We start from the raw sequence: 18,682 nt of genomic DNA, 5'->3' as shown, positions 1-18,682 counted from the left end.
TAAAAAATTACTTTGCTATACAACCATGGGCATTGTTAGACCTGGGCATTCAGGGCTTAAGCCCCAGGTGTTTTGGCAGTAGCCTTGGGTCTCTGAGCACACCGTTTTGTTTTTTAAATAAGCATCTGAGTAAATACGTGTCCCCTTCATCAGTGGCACCTGCAGCTATACTTCCATGCGTGTACCTTGTGCGTGCATACTGAGGGAAATTTGAGAGAGCGAGAGAAAGGAGAGAGAGATGGATGGGATGGAGAACAGGGTGGGGTGTGACTTTTCAAACCCTCTTGGTGACTTTTTTTTTTTTTTTTTAAGTGAATAGCGACAAATCTAGCAACTGTTTCTGGTGCTACCGGTGACTTTTATGGTGTTTGGAGACTGTGACGTACTGTAACTGATCTCCATCATCCTAAAGCTTCTCCCATTGTGCGTGCATCCCCCTCCCCCCCATGTTACAAACTAAGGTACGTCACAGTACATAGAACCCTCCCCCACCCACCCCCCCATCTTATGAACAGTCAGAAATTTGTTTTCACATTATGTAAATTTTTTAAGTCCCGGATGTTTTCAAGTCCTAGCGATGCCCCTGTATACAATACTTCATGAAGTTCACTGTTTCAGTCAGTAAGCTACTGCTTAGCATTAGCTCACCTCTGACCCCAAGGGATCCACCCCTTTTATCCATATATGGTCATATCTGGCTTCAAACAACCAATATTGTAACAGTCAAATCACAAACTACTGACTTCAAACCAGAAGACGTCATTATTTACTCTTTTTACTAATCGTGCACCGTGGGTAGTAAGAACACACTTACATGAATTTATTTTTTTGTTTCAGCTTAATCCCATAGCGGCTAGACTTTCATTCCAGTCTTAAGGAAGCTAGTCAAGAAAAATGTGCTTAACTGAGTGGTAAATATCTTAATTTCTTGCTTAATAAAAGGTACAATTTTGTTTATGTAAGAATAACAAAATGCAGGTCACATTTAGCATATTCAGCATAAGTATAAAGTAAAAAAGTAACAAAGTCATGTTCAATGAGTATGTGCTGGTGTACTGAGTAGATAATACTATGTATGGTAAACCACACCCTTTAAAAAAAAAGTATTTATAAATATGAAAAACAATATGTTTCTGTGATAAATGTCAGTGACAGTGTGTACATGTTCTATTCACAGTTATATTCACATCACATGTATGCAATTTAAAATACAGCGTTAACTCCTACTAGTCGAAATTTGTGATGGCTTTATGCTCCTCCCACTTTCCCTCAGGACCAATCAGATATTCAGATTGAATGCTCCTCTGAGGACAGACTGGCCACTAGGAGGAGCTGTAACATCAGTGCTCCCTTCATGAAGTCCTTATCCCAGGTAGGTGCTCCAGAAAAACACCAACCTTTAAATATGTCTGTTAATGTGGAACTTATCTAATGTACTCAGACTGGTGGAGCTAATGTTTTCATCAGGGTTTGTCTGTTCGTTTGTCTGTCAGTAAGATAACCCAAAAAGTTATGGACGGATTTTGATGAAATTTTCAGGAAATGTTGATACTGGCACAAGGAGCAAATGATGACATTTTGGTGGTGATCTTGTGGGGCGGGGGGGGCTGATCTGCCTAAGTCTGAGCTCTCTGAGTGCTTTTCTAGTTATATAATGTTGACAGTTCTGAAAATGAAGTCTTACTTTTTTTCACACGTTTTTATGTTTCATGTTTATTCTTCTAACATTTTAAATTAAACTTATGGACCATACATATGTATTACATTTTACTTGCAGGTGCAGGTACTTCTAAGTCTGTTTATATGTTAATTATAGCAATTATTCTTTAGATTTTACTGATTTATTGCATTGCCTTTCATGCTTTTTACCGCTGTTATTTATTTTGTTTTATTTTAGCTGTATTGTTTCTTTATTCTTTTGTAAATGAGTATTCAGTGAACTGAAAAACCATCACAAATCACAGTCCAATCCTCCTTTACCACCACATTCATGGCATTGCTGAGATCAGTTTCATGCAGAGGCGATTTCTCATAGACTGCAAGGGAAGCTCAGCTTCCCCTAAAATTACGAAAATTTAATGGTTAAATATGTACGGTTGTGTTGACATTTAATTGACTACAAATGTGTTAGAACACGTTCATCCCACAGACGAGTTCGTTCAGGATCAGCTTTATCACAAATCACCAGACTCGATGTTGTTCACCTCTCATACATTCCCGATGTGCTGTTTTCTCATACGATCTCTGCTCAGTGCATTTGTCCGTAGACGTTCAGCGTCCATGCACTTCAGTGGGACTGAGTAGAACAGTTTTTTTTCATCGCCTCAAAACTGGATGGTAATTGAATAAATGCCACGATGTTGTCCCGCCCCCGGACGCTCAGCGTCTCTGGGGGTGAATGGAGCTGTGGGCGGAGCTCGGCTGGGCTGGATGCCAGGCTTCCACGTGCTGATTGGAGGATCAGTCGAAAGGCTGAATCCCATTTGATTGACAGCTATTTTGAGATCTACTCCTTCACTTGACAGAGTTCAGTTTAATACCGTTGCACATTCTGCTGTGAAATCGAGAGAGAAACCACTACAAAATTATTTGTTCATTTCTTGCACTGTAAATAAAACACTGACCATTTTCTTAAAAAGGAACGGAGGGCCAAATTTATGTTGATGTATGACTTTTTTTTTTTTATGTAAGCCGACAACGAGCTTCCCCTCTCTGAAAAACGAGCAGCGGCCAGTGGTTTCATGGTATAAATTATATTAATTAAACCATAATTCACCAATAATTCTTCAGTTGTTTGCTGATACTGTAAACCAGTGAATAAACAGGTGTAAGTCGACTAACTTATACACATACTTGTTATGCACTCAGACTAATGATAGTTATTAGACAGCAGAGGAACACATTAGGACTGACAGCCATCAGCTCACATCCTTCATTAGCCTAATGACTGTCGCTGTAAACATGATCACGGCCCCGCCCTTCACTGTGAACCCCCCGAGGGCCCACTTCACAGATGCCTGGCTGAATAAGGTCCACTTTATTGGTCCAGACTGTGGTGCAGGTTATTGGCGTCTTCCTCCTAACAAGGCTTTGGTGGCTACATCAGGTGAGACGTAGCCGGAGGGAAACTCACAAGACACAGATTCAGTCCACGTACAGAGACCATCAGGGACGATCAGGGACCATCAGAGACCATCAGAGACTCTGAAAGCACCAAAGCAAAATGATTTACTTGTTGAAGATCCATGTCAATACAGTCAGAGCTCAGCCTCAACATGCAAACACATCAGAAATCACACATGAAAGAGAACTAGAGTGGAAAAGAATTGGCTGCAGTTTGTAAAGATTTTATTTTCTTCTAACTCTCCCTTGTTTTTTCAGCTCTTCATGATCTGTGAGTGAATATGAGTCTGTCCAAATGAGGAACATTTCAGACATATGCCAGATGTATGCTGATCTGCTCTTTTCCTTTTCAGGTATCTTTCCATCTGGAGTTTGAGTTTAGTCGATCCATCTTTCTGGACCACTTGCGGGTTGTCATGGCAACCACCAGGTGAGACTGAAACTAAAGTCATTAAAGGTAGGGTAGGAGATCCTGGAAAAATGGTTTGAGCAAGCTACATTTTGAAAATACACAATTCAAAAGTCCAAACCCCTTTCTTTAGACTTCCTCCCAAAGCCACGCCTCCAGAATACTGGATTGTATTCACAGAGGGGGAGAGGGGGGAGGGACAAATGCCAGTTGAATTTGATAGACATATCATCACATCATTTAATCATTTCGATGGGCCGGTTAAAATGATTGGATGGTGTTTTTTCAGTCCTGTCCATTCCACAGGTGACAAAAATTTTTATTATTGTGTTAGAGCATTTAATTAATTGGTTGTAATCGGGGTGTGAATGGGATTTTAAGCAATATAGTAAAAAAAATGCTCCAGGAAAACATCTCCTACCCCACCTTTAAATTTGCAGATCTAGGATCTTTCACTAAACATTAGGTGCACAAATTTAATCCTATTGTGCCTGTATTCCTTAGTGAGGGAGAGGAGGGCTATCCTGACGACAACATCAACGACATCTTCCTCCCTCTGAAGTACCAAACCGATCTCCTCTTCATCAGGTGAGCAACAGGATATTCAGCTCAATTAATCAGAAGTTACATTTTTATACTATAAATGTATTTATACATGATGAAACAATCACTTCATATCATCGATTCTTTTTTGTGGTTTAATTTGTAGTTTCTAAAAATAAAAATATACAGTCAAAACCACATAATTCTATTTTACAATATGAGCTCATGTCTCCTTTATAAATTTACATGATTGTTTACCTGAAATTCCTGAAACTAAATGATTAAAAAAAAGGATGGTAAATAAAATTGGGTCACACTTCAGTTATATATTTCACATTATATAGACAATAACTACACACCCACTCTTAAATCCTAGCACTGGTTACCCGTTAAAACAAGAATCGATTTTAAAATCCTGCTCCTGGTTTACAAAGCACTACATGGGCTTGCATCTCATACGTCACAGATATGCTCATCACTTACACCCCAGCAAGAACACTTCGGTCAACAGGCAGTGGAAACTTACTCGTCCCTCACACCAGACCCAAGAAAGGGGAGGCAGCTTTTAGTGGATATGCCCCATAAAAATGGAACACCCTGCCTGATACAATTAGACTTGCCACATCAGTAGCCATTTTTGAAAACAGGTTAAAAATGTACCTTTTTTTGACAGCGTTCTGTTGAGTTGTGTGTGTGCATGTACGACTTTAAGTGTGCACATATGATTATTTACTTGCACTCTCTTTTTTTATGATTGTTTTTTATGTTATATACCTGTTACGAAGCACATTGAGTCTGCCTTGTGCATGAAAACCGCTTTATAAATAAAGTTGAATTGACTTGAACTATTCCTTTCCTCAAATAATAATTTATTATAATTTTTTACAGATGCCACTAATTTCATAACTAATAGTAGGAAATATTTTGCTATGATGGTCCTTTCAGGAGGATCAAAAACCAAAGTATGTATTTTCATCACAAATATTTGTTCTCCTGCCAGAGACCCTAACCCTCCTCGCTTTGAAATCAAAGCCGACTCCTCCTCTTCATCCTCTTCATCTTGGGATCAAACAGAAAACAGCTTCAACCTCACTTATCATGTATGTATCACAAAACATCATCACTTTACTGCTACACCATCTACTTATTAAATCCCCATGTGGTCCGGTTGTCTGATGCATCTTTGTATCTTTTTGCAGATCCAGAACCTGGGCATCTTCTCTGTGCAGGATTTGCTGTTCACGGCCGACATCTGGGCCATAACTCAACAGGGGAACCAGCTGGTCAACATCACAGACTACACCATCGACCAGGTATGACGAGAAACTTAAAATTAAATAGAATTTTTTTTCAAAATGGCTGCTTTAAAAAATTGACTTCAGCACAAAAACTTCAACCCTCCTCTTCCTCCTTTCGATAGCTTTTTGTACACTATTGGCCCGTCGTATGATTCCCTTTAAGTGGAAGGAACCTCTGCCACTCACTTTTGTACAATGGGTGCATGATTTACTTTTCTTTTTAAAGTTGGAAAAGATTAAGTCTTCCGTTCGTGGACAAATTAATTTGTTTTATCAGCAATGGAATCCTTTTTTCTCTACTGTCAACAAGAGTGTCCTGCTGTGTCCTATGTCCTCTTGATGGAGAAATGTGTTGTTAGTTTACATTATATTAACTCTTAATCAGCCCTGAGTTTTGTAAAGAGGAATTGATAACATTATTTATCTTGTTGGGGTTTTTTTGTTGTGGTTTTGTTTTGGTTTTGGTTTGTTTTTGGGGGTTTTTCTTCTTTTTTGGGGGGGTTTAATAGGTTTGTAGGTTTGTTGTATAATTTGTTTGTATATATTGTGTTTGTGTGGCTATGTATAAGTACATGTTTATGTAAATGTATAATCTGAAATAGTAATTAAAAAAAAAAAAAAAAAGAATTTTTTTTCAAATGGCTGCTTTAAAAATTGACTTCAGCACAAAAACTTCAACCCTCCTCTTCCTCCTTTCATCAGGTAGCAGGGTCCTGCACCCTGCCTCAGTTTACATCAACCAGTCAGGTCACACCTGAGGACCTGACTCACCTTTCCCAGCTGGTAAGACTGGCACACAAACAACCGCTACCAGGATCAGTACACACAGGCATCTACATTGAAGAAAATCACATTTTTCATGAGATACAGTTGTGGAAAAATTATTAAACCACCCTTGTTTTCTTTAATTTCTTGTTCATTTTAATGCCTGGTACAACTAAAGGTACATTTGTTTGGACAAATATAATGATAACAACAAAAATAGCTCATAAGAGTTTAATTTCAGAGCTGATATCGAGACATTTTTCATGTTTTCTTGATAATAACCAAAATCACTTCAGTTCTTACATCAGTATCTATGGCATTGTACTGACAAAAACAGTGCTTTTAGGGATTCAATGTTTTCTTTTCTGTCTGTTTTAGTCACATGATACACACAGGAGTTAGTACTGGATTACATAACCAATGTTTCTGATGACTTTTGATGGTCTAATAATTTTTTCCGCGACTGTAACTTTTGTTATGATTTGTCACTATCTGACTAAAATTAGATTGATTTGACTGATTGTGTTTGTGTTACTGAACGTGTGTTTGTAGAATCAGAGTAACAGTATGAGCTTGGCAGTCCAGTGCAGGCTGACTGTGCCAGCCTCCAGAGAACTGAAGGTGATCATCAGAGGAAGACTTCAGCGTCCTGCTCTGCTCGCTGTAAGCCTCAACTCATCCAGTCAATTTAACTTCTTAATGAATAAAAAACATAGAAAACCACCCATTTCCAAAAGAAATGCTGAAAAATATCACTAAATGTCTTCAAAAGCTCTGCATGTTTTCATTAATGTCATACAAGAGCCAAAACCTGTGTACATTTTGAGGTGTTACTGTAATAATAGTCTCCACGGTGCATCTGAGGTCTTTAACCTCCAAAGACCCAGCTATGGGTTTTCTGACCATGTTTGTGGATAAGAGTTTCCCAACTTTATACAAAAAACAAAAACAAAAAACTGTCCACCAGAAAGGACATTGCATAAAAAAAAAAAATAAAAAAATGCATCAGAAAAAACTGTTGGCAATATATATAATATAGGCAATTATTTATTTAAAAAAAGCCTAAAGTTGTACTTTCCTGGGTCTCAGGAGGTTAATGTGCAGGTTTCATTCTCTCACAACCACGTTTCTCCATTTCAGGTGAACTTCAAGAACTTAGAGCTGTTGACTGCTGCGTCCATTCAACTGAAGACATCCAGTCCCATGTTCCTGCAGGAGGACAGTCCCATCCGACAGGTGAAACTCTACTTCCAAATATAAATTTATAAATATTAGTGGTATTGTACCTGTGGTGCCATTGTGCGATAGCGCCCTCCCATGGTGCAACAGCAGCATTGTACCCATATGCTCTCCCGTGCTGCAACATCAATCACGCATCGATAGGACATAGGGATGTGGGGCGGGGCTGAAACGTGCATTATATAGTAGGATAACATCAATTATTTTCTAGATCTTTAAAAGGTCTTTCAGTCTGTTCAGTTTCCATTATATTTAAACCACATTATCTCAGGAACATTTGGACAAAATGCCACAAAATCTGATACAAACACTCTTGGATGCAAAGACAAACTGGAAAGATTTTGGAAAAGGTAAAAACATCATCACTTTTCACTGTAACTTCATATCTGTCCAAAATAAACATACAATAAATGCAAACAAATCAGGAATGCCATTAAGGAATTCCTTTAGATTTGACATGAATTTTCAGTTAAATTCAAGGATGAACTAATTATACAGTTGGTACTGTCCAGAGGTCAAAGGTTAAGGCTGCTAATTAAATAAACTAAATGTTACTAAAGTCTGTCTAATTGAGAATTGTAATTGAGAAAACAGAATCAACAGTGGATACGTGTCATTTTTCAGATTATTGTGATTTTTCTTTGCTGTAACATATACTCATATGAAGGCCACCAGGCTGTTCTGTATAACCACAGATTAAGAGCGGCTCATCCGAAAGATTTAGTTTGGATCTGGTTTATCCAAGATTTTATTGACAATACTTGAAATAAAAGTCTACAGTGAATTTAATGCAGTAAAACAAGTGAGAAAATAAACAATGAAGGACTAGTGTGGGCACTGTCATCGAGGTTAGTGTCCACTGTAGACCATATGTCACTTAACAAACACACATGACTAATTCTAAGCAAATCAAACACAATAAAACACACATGTAAGGTGGTTCCGGTTCCTGTAACACAACAGGAGAAGCCCAGTCAGAAAAATAACAAAAATGGTTGGTTTAGTTAAAAAAAATGCCAATAAATCTGGCAGCAGCAGCAGTTATCTCTGCTAGACCGAGTTCCAGTCCAACCCCAGTCAGAGCCATGCGACAAATAAATAACTTTTAATACCTGGACCTAGACATGTCTTAATAAACTTTTTAAGACCTTTTAAAGATATTCTGACTCATATTATTATCAGAGGGAAAACTGACTAATAAGCAGATAATGCCTTAACATCTAAAGAAGGATTAATCAACAGACAGTAATTAGTTTCAGTCTTAGTAATGTTTCCATTGACTAAAACCACCATCTGTTCGTCCCAGATACAGATTTAACACATGTATATCTGGTATAGACTTTTGTTGCCATCTGCTGTCAGAAATGCATATTACACGCCACTTTGCTTAATGAAACAAAGTTCAACAGTATGTTTTTTTTTGTTAAATCCAAGCTGATATGTGTGTAAAACAGTTTTGGACAAAATAACAGAAACACTCCCCATTATTTTCTTTTTCCTTTTCAAATACTATAAATATCAATTTTCAGTGATATAAAAACACTTCTTACTTCTAAATGCATATTTGGCTGAAAAGAAATTCATCTTGGAGTTATTCTTTTTAAAACTCCTACTCATATATATTTTTAAACTTAATGTTGTCTGTTTAGTGATTAAATACATATTTAACAGTAACTTTTTGGAATCTTTTATCAGGTTCCTTCCCTTGTAAGTTATTTATGTTATTTTAACCCATAAAGACTCAGTGCTACTTTTCTGGTCATTCCCAAATGATTTTTGTCTCTAGTTAACCTTTCCTAAGTGATTTATCACCATTTATTACAATATTACCCTCTGTATTTTGCTTTTTTTTTTTTAAATTGTAAATTATGTATTTTCCTATATTTAATTCCCTACTTTTAATTCAGATGTTTATGAAAACTCATTGTAAATTCATAGGTTATTATATCAGAAACAGAGAAAACTGAAAAAAAGTTACTTTTTCAGCAAATATAACTTTAACTGAGCATAAAACAAGTGTCTCTATCCACTGTCATTGATCCAACTCTACGGGTTGTACTAGTGAATCAATGTTGTAGAAGATGACGGTGTTTCCAAGGTAACTACGGAGCCTCTGACCGTCCAAATGGGTCACATCTGATGACCATGAAAAGACGACAAACTGTATTTTACACCAATTATTTACTTGTATTGATAGGATTAGTGGATCAACAGGTATTAGACATTTTAGATCACTCGATGCTCTTGGTTGCCAGTGGATGTTTGGGTTTTTATGGGTTAACATTTAGATATGACTGTATATTTTAACACAAGCAATAATCTCGTGTATTTTAACCCTCAAAAACCCAAACAGCTACTTGCAACCAAAATCATCTACTACTCTAAAATGTTTAATAACTTCTGAACCACTAAACCTACTAATATGCTGAAATAATGTAGGTCAAATACAGACCCATTTGGACGTTCAGAGGTTCTGTAGTGAACATGGAAACATCATCATCTGCAACACTGATTCACCAACAAAACTACTTGTAGTTTGACAAATGACAGTGGTTATAAACACTTGTGCTTACTTTCATTTATTGATATCTTTGCTGAAAAAGTCACTGAGGTTTTATGATCATCTGCATAATCTGTGAATTAAATATAGGAAAATACCTGATTTTTGCTGAAAAATGCTAAATTTAGAGGATAATATATAAGAAATGGTGATAAGTCGTTTAAGAAAAATTGAGTAAAGAGAAAAAAAATATTTTGCCACAGAAGTAGAACTGGGTCTTAATGGGTTAATAAAGGACTCTAATATTTGTCACACATTCAAAGGAAAAAATATTAAATTATGTTTGTGGATGATATGAGTGTGTTGTAACTGCAGATAATCCTGGAGCTCAGGAAAGAGGAGGATTACACCATCCCAGTGTGGATTATTCTGGGAAGCTCTCTGGGAGGTCTGCTGCTCCTGGCATTACTGGTCCTGGCCCTGTGGAAGGTTTGTAGGCACACAATGTGACACTGAACATGTTGGTGAAAAAAAAACTTTAAGATAGACTTATTTTGTTATTTGTAGCTGTTTGAGAGTCCTAAAACTAACTTTACTGTTTCTATATGACGTCTACAAAAAAAAAAAAAAGGGAGCGAGAGAGAGAGACGATTGATTTTCATTGTTTTAACCCTTTCATGCATGAATTATGCAAACCTTAATTGAGTTTTTTTTTTTCCTGAGTGGTTTTATTCCTCTTTAGGCTTGAAAAAAACAATGTGATTGAATTTATTTATTTATTTTTATGAACCTATTTTTCATGGAGCTGCAAAAATGTCCACTCAGCTGAACACCATGCGTTTAATTTTTGAAGCAAAGAAACATGCATTTACTGTCATACGATGTGGAAACTATGAAATAAATGTTTTTTTAATGTTGCTAATCTGATGTTTTCTCACATTTAACACACTATAATAGTAGTTATTACTCACTCAAATAATATGCAAAAAACAACAAAACACAACAACTTTTTGTTAAAAAAAAAAACAAAAAAAAAAAAACTTGTTAATTACAGTCTAATAACAATTAGCAATTGATTTACACTCAAATATGTTACTTCAGATCAGGTTTATCAACAACAGGAAAGTTACAGTAACGGTATGAATTGCAGTTTATTATAGGATGGTGCATAAGTATCCACTGTGTGTGGCTGATATGGAACTAAAACAACAAAACCCATGAATTTACAAGAGAACAGCTGGAGAATAGATGTCCACTGGAGTGACCGCTATGCATGAAAGGGTTAAAAGACTATATTTGATGTCCATATTTACATTTTTTGTCTCATACTTTACTTGCCCAAGAGAGCACTGGTTTATATCTCAACCTTAATGATTATAGGTTTTAAACATTATTTATACTTGACAAACAAGAAGAAAACTCCAAGGCACTCTCTTTAAGCATTGAAATGCCTTTATTCTCATGGCATGGTCATATATAAACAGTATATAATATATATATATATATATATATATATATATATATATATATATATATATATATATATATATGACCATGCCATGAGAATAAAGGGATTTTAAAACTTAAAGAAAGTGCCTTGGAGTTTTCTTCTTGTTTGTCATCAACCTTATGAATCCTTTTTTCCAAAGAGCCCCTTGAACAAACTCTTTTTTGAGTCCTACAAGCATTCCTTCCCATGATTTTTTGTTATCTATAATTATTCACTCCAAGCATGATATTGGGATAATATTATATCATTTGTGCTTGACAGATAATTTGGATTACCAGCCTCGAGGACTTGAGAATATACCCTCCATAACCAGACTTCCCTTCATATTGATATCCCCTAATCCCAGACCAATGAATTTTTTTCACCAAAATTGCAGGAGCTGCAGTCAACAATATACCTGACACTATGATAATGTTAATTTTGGCAACTTCAAGTAAAAACAGCAACTTTTGAGAATGTTTAGAATAGGGATGTAACAATATGAAAATGTCATATCACGGTTATTGTGACCAAATTAATCACGGTTATCATTATTATCGTGGTATTGTTGAAATTGTGCTCAAAATGTTCAAAAAGTACTGATACACACACTGAAATAATTTAACCAAGTTGTATTTTGGAAAAAAAAGAAAAGAAAAACAAAAAAAGAAGAAAAAAACAAATAAAGTAACTGGCACAATACACTTTCTCTTGGCAGAAACATTCAAGTATTAACCCTTAGTTGTCTGAGCCTTTTTTGGTTGTTTTTCAGTACTTTTGATTTTGCCTTTATATACTATATAAACAAATGTTTACTATACCCATGTTTGGCTATTATTTTTTCACTTTAACCTATGATATCAACATTAAAGGCCAGAAAACACAAAAAAAATATATAAAATCTGATTTGAAAAATGTATATAATTTATTGCATAAATAACACAAAGATGTTTAACGAACCTTTTCAAAGACTTTAAAAGTGAATATTGGTTCCAAATATTAGGTACATAAAATTAAAATTGTAATAAATTAAAACTATACTCAAATATTTGACATTAAAGCATATCTTTATAAAGGCATTTTCTCCGGAAAAGTGCGGTAATCAAACACAGTTATCATGATAATTAGAATTTAAACGGTAATACTAACTGTTGGCAATTTTACCACAGTTTATTGTTATACTAGTAATCGTTACATCCCTAGTTGAGAAATGTGCCAATTTTTGATTTTCACAAAGATTTCAGTGAAAATGGCTGAAATTGACAAATGTCTTTGCATGGCCTCAAAGTACTAGGAAAACCCTTTCCATCCATGTATTACTCTTATATACCAGGTAAATGTAGGCAGACTCATTATTATCTGAATTATTTTTTTACCCTACATAACTGCTTGACCATGCCCTTGTGTTTATTAAGTGGAAATGAAGACCCTGGTGCTAAAAGTACTGATTTTTGGACAATTCAAATTGAGCATATAAACCTGTTGTATTTGTTTAGCTAAGCCCACCTTATAAATATTTTTAACAGACTTTTTTGTGACTTCTTTTTTAGCTCCAAGGTCTTCAAATACTAAGTTACTGTCATCCTGTTGTAAAAACCCAAACAGAGGTGACCAAAAGCATCTGCTGATATAAAAGTATTCATGCGTTTTGAGCCACTGATCCTATCAATTGAAATAATTGAAATAATTTAGGTGAAATACAGATTCTCAGCTTTTCAGCAACATCGGATTTGTCTTTTTTAGATGTTCACAGACTTTTGTCTTCATACACAACATAGATTCACCAATAAAACCAATGTAGTTTTACAAAGGACAGTGGAAGTAGATGCTTTTATGTTCAGTTAATGATACATTTTGCTGAAAAATTCAATTTGTCATCTGTTGTTCTCCTAAGATGTTGTATGCTGCTGCACACATATGTACTAATCAGAATCACAATCAGCTTTATTGGCCAAGTATGTGAACACATAAAAGGAATTTGGCTTCGGTTTTTCTTTGCTCGCGACGTACAATTTCAACATAAACCCAAACACACTTACACATAGACTTAATATAAACAAACATTCGACTAGAGACGAGGATAACAATGGGTCGAGATTTACAGTGGGTTTACATTGTAATATGTACAGAGTGCAAAATGGAGTTTTACACAGTGAGTGGATGTGTACAGGGATTCAGTCTATTAAAAATATATTAAAAATGTTGGTTTATTTTTAGGATTGCTTTAAGCTGCTCATACTGACAGTGTGTGTATGTGTTTGTTGATGATGTCTGAAATGTCAATGTCTGTGTGTTTTGTTATGTTTTCAGTGGGGTTTGTTTGTCTGTTAGCAAGATAACTCAAAAACTTATGGATGGATTTGGATGAAATTTTCAGGAAATGTTGATACTGGCACAAGAAACAAATGATTCAATTTTGGTGGTGATTGGGGTGTGTGTGTGTGTGTGTGTGTGTGTGTGTGTGTGTGTGTGTGTGTGTGTGTGTGTGTGTGTGTGTGAGACTGATCTGCCTTGGAGGTCTGCGCTCTCCGAGTGCTTTTCTAGTTTGTTTATTTGTTTGTTTGGATGGAGGTTTGTATACTGTTTTATGATCCATTGACACCATATTGGAGACAATTAACAGAACTGCCCACTGTGGGATAAATAAATATCTAAAGAAAATTAAGCACAATTTTAACACTTTTCTGCCTGTTACTAAGTGCATAGTAAGTAAGTAAGTAAGTAAAGCTTTATTTATATAGCACTTTTAACTCTTTCAGTGCCATGGGCCGATTAAATCGGCTTTACGAATACAACCTTTAAAGTGCCGCGGGCCAATCAGATCGGCTTTGGAGAACACGCCGGATGTTACCGAGCGGTTTCCTGCAGGATTCTTTGAATATTATAAGAACAACGCGAAATACTGAAAAATTCTGTGGCACTTTTAAGGCTTTTAAGGCTTATTAGCCCCTTGACTCTCTGGCACCGAAAGAGTTAAAACAACATGTTACAAAGTGCTTCACATAAAGGAGAGATAGATCAAATTAAATCAAATCAACTTTTAAGCCAATTTACAGAAACCCAACAGAATCCTCCAGGAGCAAACACTTATGACTGGTGACAGTGGAAGGAAAAACTTCCCTTTAAAAGTCTGCCTTGGCCAGTTGGGGTTAAAGCGAGAAAGTAAAGGAGGAGAAAAGAGACCGAGATAGAGAGAGACTGGGGGAGAGGGGGGAGGTAGGGGGAGACGCATGCACAGATAACTGAACTAGAACATGTATAGAACAATATAATAAACACTATCGTAACTATATGGATAAGTGAGTGGTGACAATGAAGGTGGAGAGAGGCAGGACCACAGCAGCAGGTCCAGAGATGATCTTAGGAAAACCTGTGATGATCCTGGGAAAACCTGTGAGGTGATAAAGCACAGAGACTCCAGGGAAGAAGTCAAGTCAGTAACATGAATTCACTGGGGCGTAAACAGAAGAGATTTAATGAAATGCTTGTTTATAAAAGTGAGTTTTTAAGAGTCTCTTGAAGGCGTCTATAGAATATGATGATCTGATGTAATGGGGAAGATTATTCCAGAGGGTTGGGGCCAGAATTTCAAAAGCACAGTCACCTTTTGTTGAGAAGTTGGAGCGGGGGAAGGATAGGAGGTTAATGTTTGATGAACGGAGTGGTCGTGAGGGTGAGTAGGGAACTAGGAGGTCAGAAATGTAACTGGGGGCGAGGTTGTGCAGGGCTTTAAAAGTAATTAGGAGTATTTTGAAGTGTGTCTTTGTAGTGTCTTTGTAGATCCGATTCATAATGCGCATGTAGAAATGATAAGATGGCATAATATTGTTCAAATTGCACTTATTTTTCTTAAGAAATTTCAGTGTTTTTTTAGATTATTCAAATCTTTTTTGTTTGGATAGTTTATAAAAGCAAGTATTTTCAAAATTTAATGGTTTTTTTTTTCACAAAAATAAAGGCAAAAATTTGGAGTTGTCATTATTTCTAGGTTATTATGCTATTATTTTACTGGACAGCCCACTTGAGATCAAATTGGGCTGAATGTGGCACCTGAAAGAAAATTAGTTTGAGACCCCTGTCGTAGACCGTAGCATTACTTACCGAGCTATCCCTCCACATGTCTTGTATTATCTATCTATCTATCTATCTATCTATCTATCTATCTATCTATCTATCTATCTATCTATCTATCTATCTATCTATCTATCTATCTATCTATCTATCTATCTATCTATCTATCTATCTATCTATCTATCTATCTATTTTTTTCAATTTAATAACAGACTAAATGCTAGTCACTGTATTAACATGTATCAACCAAGGTTATAATAGTTTTGGATTTTTCATTATAGTTTAGTTTTATTTAGTTTTGACTTTTTTTTTTTCTCTAATTCAGTTAGTTTTAATTAGCTTTTAGAGCAGGTGTGCTAGTTTTGATTAGTTTTCATTATTCTCTAAATGCTTAGTTTTAGTTTAGTTTTAGTTTTTTTCATATCTTTTCTCTTCTTCTTTGTCGAATTCAAATAAATCCCAGACAGGACTCTGCTGCTTTCTCCCAACTTTAGTCTCCATGTTTCCAGGTAGAGTGGGGACCAGAAGACGACTCTAAACGACAAATGATAAGAAGTGAAGAAGGACCGTTAAATATCATATGGTGCCAGCAGCTAAAACTGCTTGAGGGAAATAAATCGATTTTATACCAGTCCGATATTGACAAAGATGAAAACGAAGGGAGTTTTATTCATAATTTTTATATGTCTTAGTTAGTTTTGTAATCACACAATACAGTTTCAGTTAGTTATCGTTTTTTCTTTTAATTATACTTTTTATTTATTTCAGTTAACGAAAATGTGTCTGTCTGTCCGTCTATAGTAAATTAAATATACAGAAATACCAAATTTTCACTGACAAATCCAAAATGCAGAGGATATTATAAATCACTTAGAAGAGCTTAGATGTAGAGGACAATTCATTTAAGTCTCCACAAACATATTTCCTTTAAAGGTTAATATAAACCACAGATTAATTCATCGTAGCTCAGTTAATATCATCTGTGAAATGAAACTTCTAACACCATGCTGTCAGTATTTTAAACTCTACGTTCATGCACCAACAGGCAGTATTTTGGTTTTTACACATTTGTTTTCCTTTCAGCTCGGTTTCTTCAACAGACGGAGACGACAGGAAGAGGAAGAGCAGCCTGTGGCCAACGGGAAATCAACGGAGGAGCTATAATGGCGCTGCAATGTGGGCAACATACTGCACTAATTTGATCCTTGTCACCTTGTAAAGTTGCCAAATTATCACCTAATTTAATTTGTTTTCCAGGTGGATAATGGTGTTAAGACGGTCTGGAACAATACCTAAGGCGTGGTGCAGACTAACAGTGGAAACATGCTGTAGCAGCCTGTCAGGGGTTAATTTACCCTTAATCTGGCAAATACAATTCAGAAATATGCAACTTTGTGACATAATAAGGGTCATGGAAATGTATCACATGCCTTCACCTGTCACTCAGGGACCCTGATGCCCCGCCCCGCAGCCGTTTCCAGCCATCATTAGCTTAAACCAATAAGCCACAGCTGTAAATACGAGACCACGCCTTCTGTGAAATGAGCTGTTAACCATATGAAGGTCTAGCTGCAGAAAAAATAACATGTACGGTGAGGAATTACTTTTCCTTTGGTGAAACTTGCACGTGTGGCTAAAGGTCAGAAGTGACCAAAACAGTGGGAAATGTTGCAAACATACACCGATCAGCCATAATATTCTGACTACTGACATGGAAGTGGTAATAATATTGATTATTTCATTACATTGGTCTGTTTTACTGGGTTTAATATATTAGTAAGTGAACATTTAGTCCTCAAAGCTGATGTGTTGGAAGCAGCAAAATGATCAACATAAGGAAGTGACTTTGCCCAGGTCCATTGTAAAGATAAAGACTGGGTCAGAGCATTTCCACAACTGCAGGTCCTGTTGTTTGTTCCTGGTCTGCAGTGGATAGTACCGACCAAAAATTGAGTTTAGTTTATTACACAGGTGTCAAACATGCGGCCCGTGGGCCAAAACCAGCCCTCCAAATGTTCAATTGTGGCCCTCAGCGCAACAATGATACTGAAGATATGAACAGTCCAGGGTGTTGAACTGTTTTTAGTTCAGGGGCCACATTCAGCTCAGTGTGATCTCAAGTAAAAGAATAAAATAAACGATAAAATGTAAACCTGAAAATGAAGTACAATTTGAACAATATTCTAGCAAATATTTTGTGCATTTTTAGGTCAGATCTGTAAGTTGTTAATAATCTGACACATGATATTGTCGAAATCATTCTTATTTTAGGTCCGAACTTCAAAATGTTAACAACATAATGCATGTTACCAAATCTTTGTGTAACATTGTGTGTAATTCACATGTACAAATGATAAGGCAAAAATATTTTGAAAATTGCACTTATTTTTCTTCAGAAATTGTAGTTTTTTTGGTTATTCACATCTTTTTAGTGAAAGTACAGTTTCTAAATGTTTTCATAATTTAGTGTTTTTTTATTGCACTAAAACAAAGTGAAAAACTTAGAGTTGTCTTTATTTATAGGTTGTTATGTTATTTTAATGGTTTGGCCTGCTTCAGATCAAACTGGGCTGAATGTGGCCCCTGAACTAAAATGAGTTTGACACCCCTGGTTTATTATATTGTGGACAATCCCAATTAATTAACTGTATCAATAACACTACAAAGGGCAGCTTTAGCCAACATGGCTAGTATCCTGCTGTAGTCTCCAGCCTGATGACAATAGGCACCCTAAAATAACAATATATAACAGCACATGAATTAAAAAGAGAGAGTTAAGACAGCTAAGAGCCAAGATAAATCAATAAAGAGGAAAAAGATAAAAGACAACAGTGAAGCATCAGTTCAGTCATACAGAGACAGCACATACAAGCCAAACATACACTACAAACAAAAAGTTAAGGATATTTTTAATTTTTGGGCTATATTTTTCAGTTGGGATTCTTGCACAGCACTTTTTACTTTTTGTGTGTGAATTTAATTGAAACACTTTTTTGTAATGACAAGACATAGTGGTAACTCTTTATAAGTACACACTATGAAGCATTAGTTAAGCATTAACAAATACTGAATTCATCATTTATAAAGCTTATTTCTGACATGAATTCTCATTAATGTATGGTTTATAAGCACAGTTATAAAGGTTTTACTCATCATTAATAAGCTCATCTACAATGTGCTTAATGATTGTGTTGTCATACTTTATAAATTATGGATTCAGCGTTTAAAAATTTAGTACTGCATCA

General features: G+C 35.8%; 1 protein-coding gene across 1 annotated transcript in view; it reads left to right on the top strand.

Annotated features, from left to right (window-relative positions):
* itga11b (integrin, alpha 11b) overlaps positions 1-17,213 on the top strand; it is a 91,062-nt gene extending 73,849 nt beyond the window's left edge. Inside the window, exons 21-31 of the mRNA XM_030136710.1 lie at positions 1,274-1,372; positions 3,477-3,553; positions 4,037-4,120; positions 5,076-5,175; positions 5,275-5,388; positions 6,076-6,156; positions 6,691-6,801; positions 7,279-7,374; positions 10,253-10,366; positions 16,521-16,613; positions 16,695-17,213. Of these exons, the coding sequence (XP_029992570.1) occupies positions 1,274-1,372; positions 3,477-3,553; positions 4,037-4,120; positions 5,076-5,175; positions 5,275-5,388; positions 6,076-6,156; positions 6,691-6,801; positions 7,279-7,374; positions 10,253-10,366; positions 16,521-16,601 (957 nt within the window). The 3' untranslated portion in view covers positions 16,602-16,613; positions 16,695-17,213. The remainder of the gene's footprint in view (positions 1-1,273; positions 1,373-3,476; positions 3,554-4,036; positions 4,121-5,075; positions 5,176-5,274; positions 5,389-6,075; positions 6,157-6,690; positions 6,802-7,278; positions 7,375-10,252; positions 10,367-16,520; positions 16,614-16,694) is intronic.
* The last annotated feature ends 1,469 nt before the right edge of the window (positions 17,214-18,682 follow it).

This window comes from Sphaeramia orbicularis, chromosome 6, assembly GCF_902148855.1.
Source record: "Sphaeramia orbicularis chromosome 6, fSphaOr1.1, whole genome shotgun sequence".
In the NCBI taxonomy this organism is placed as follows: Eukaryota; Metazoa; Chordata; class Actinopteri; order Kurtiformes; family Apogonidae; genus Sphaeramia; species Sphaeramia orbicularis.
The sequence above is the reverse complement of the archived record's forward strand: the minus strand, read 5'-3'. Positions and strand labels throughout refer to the sequence as shown.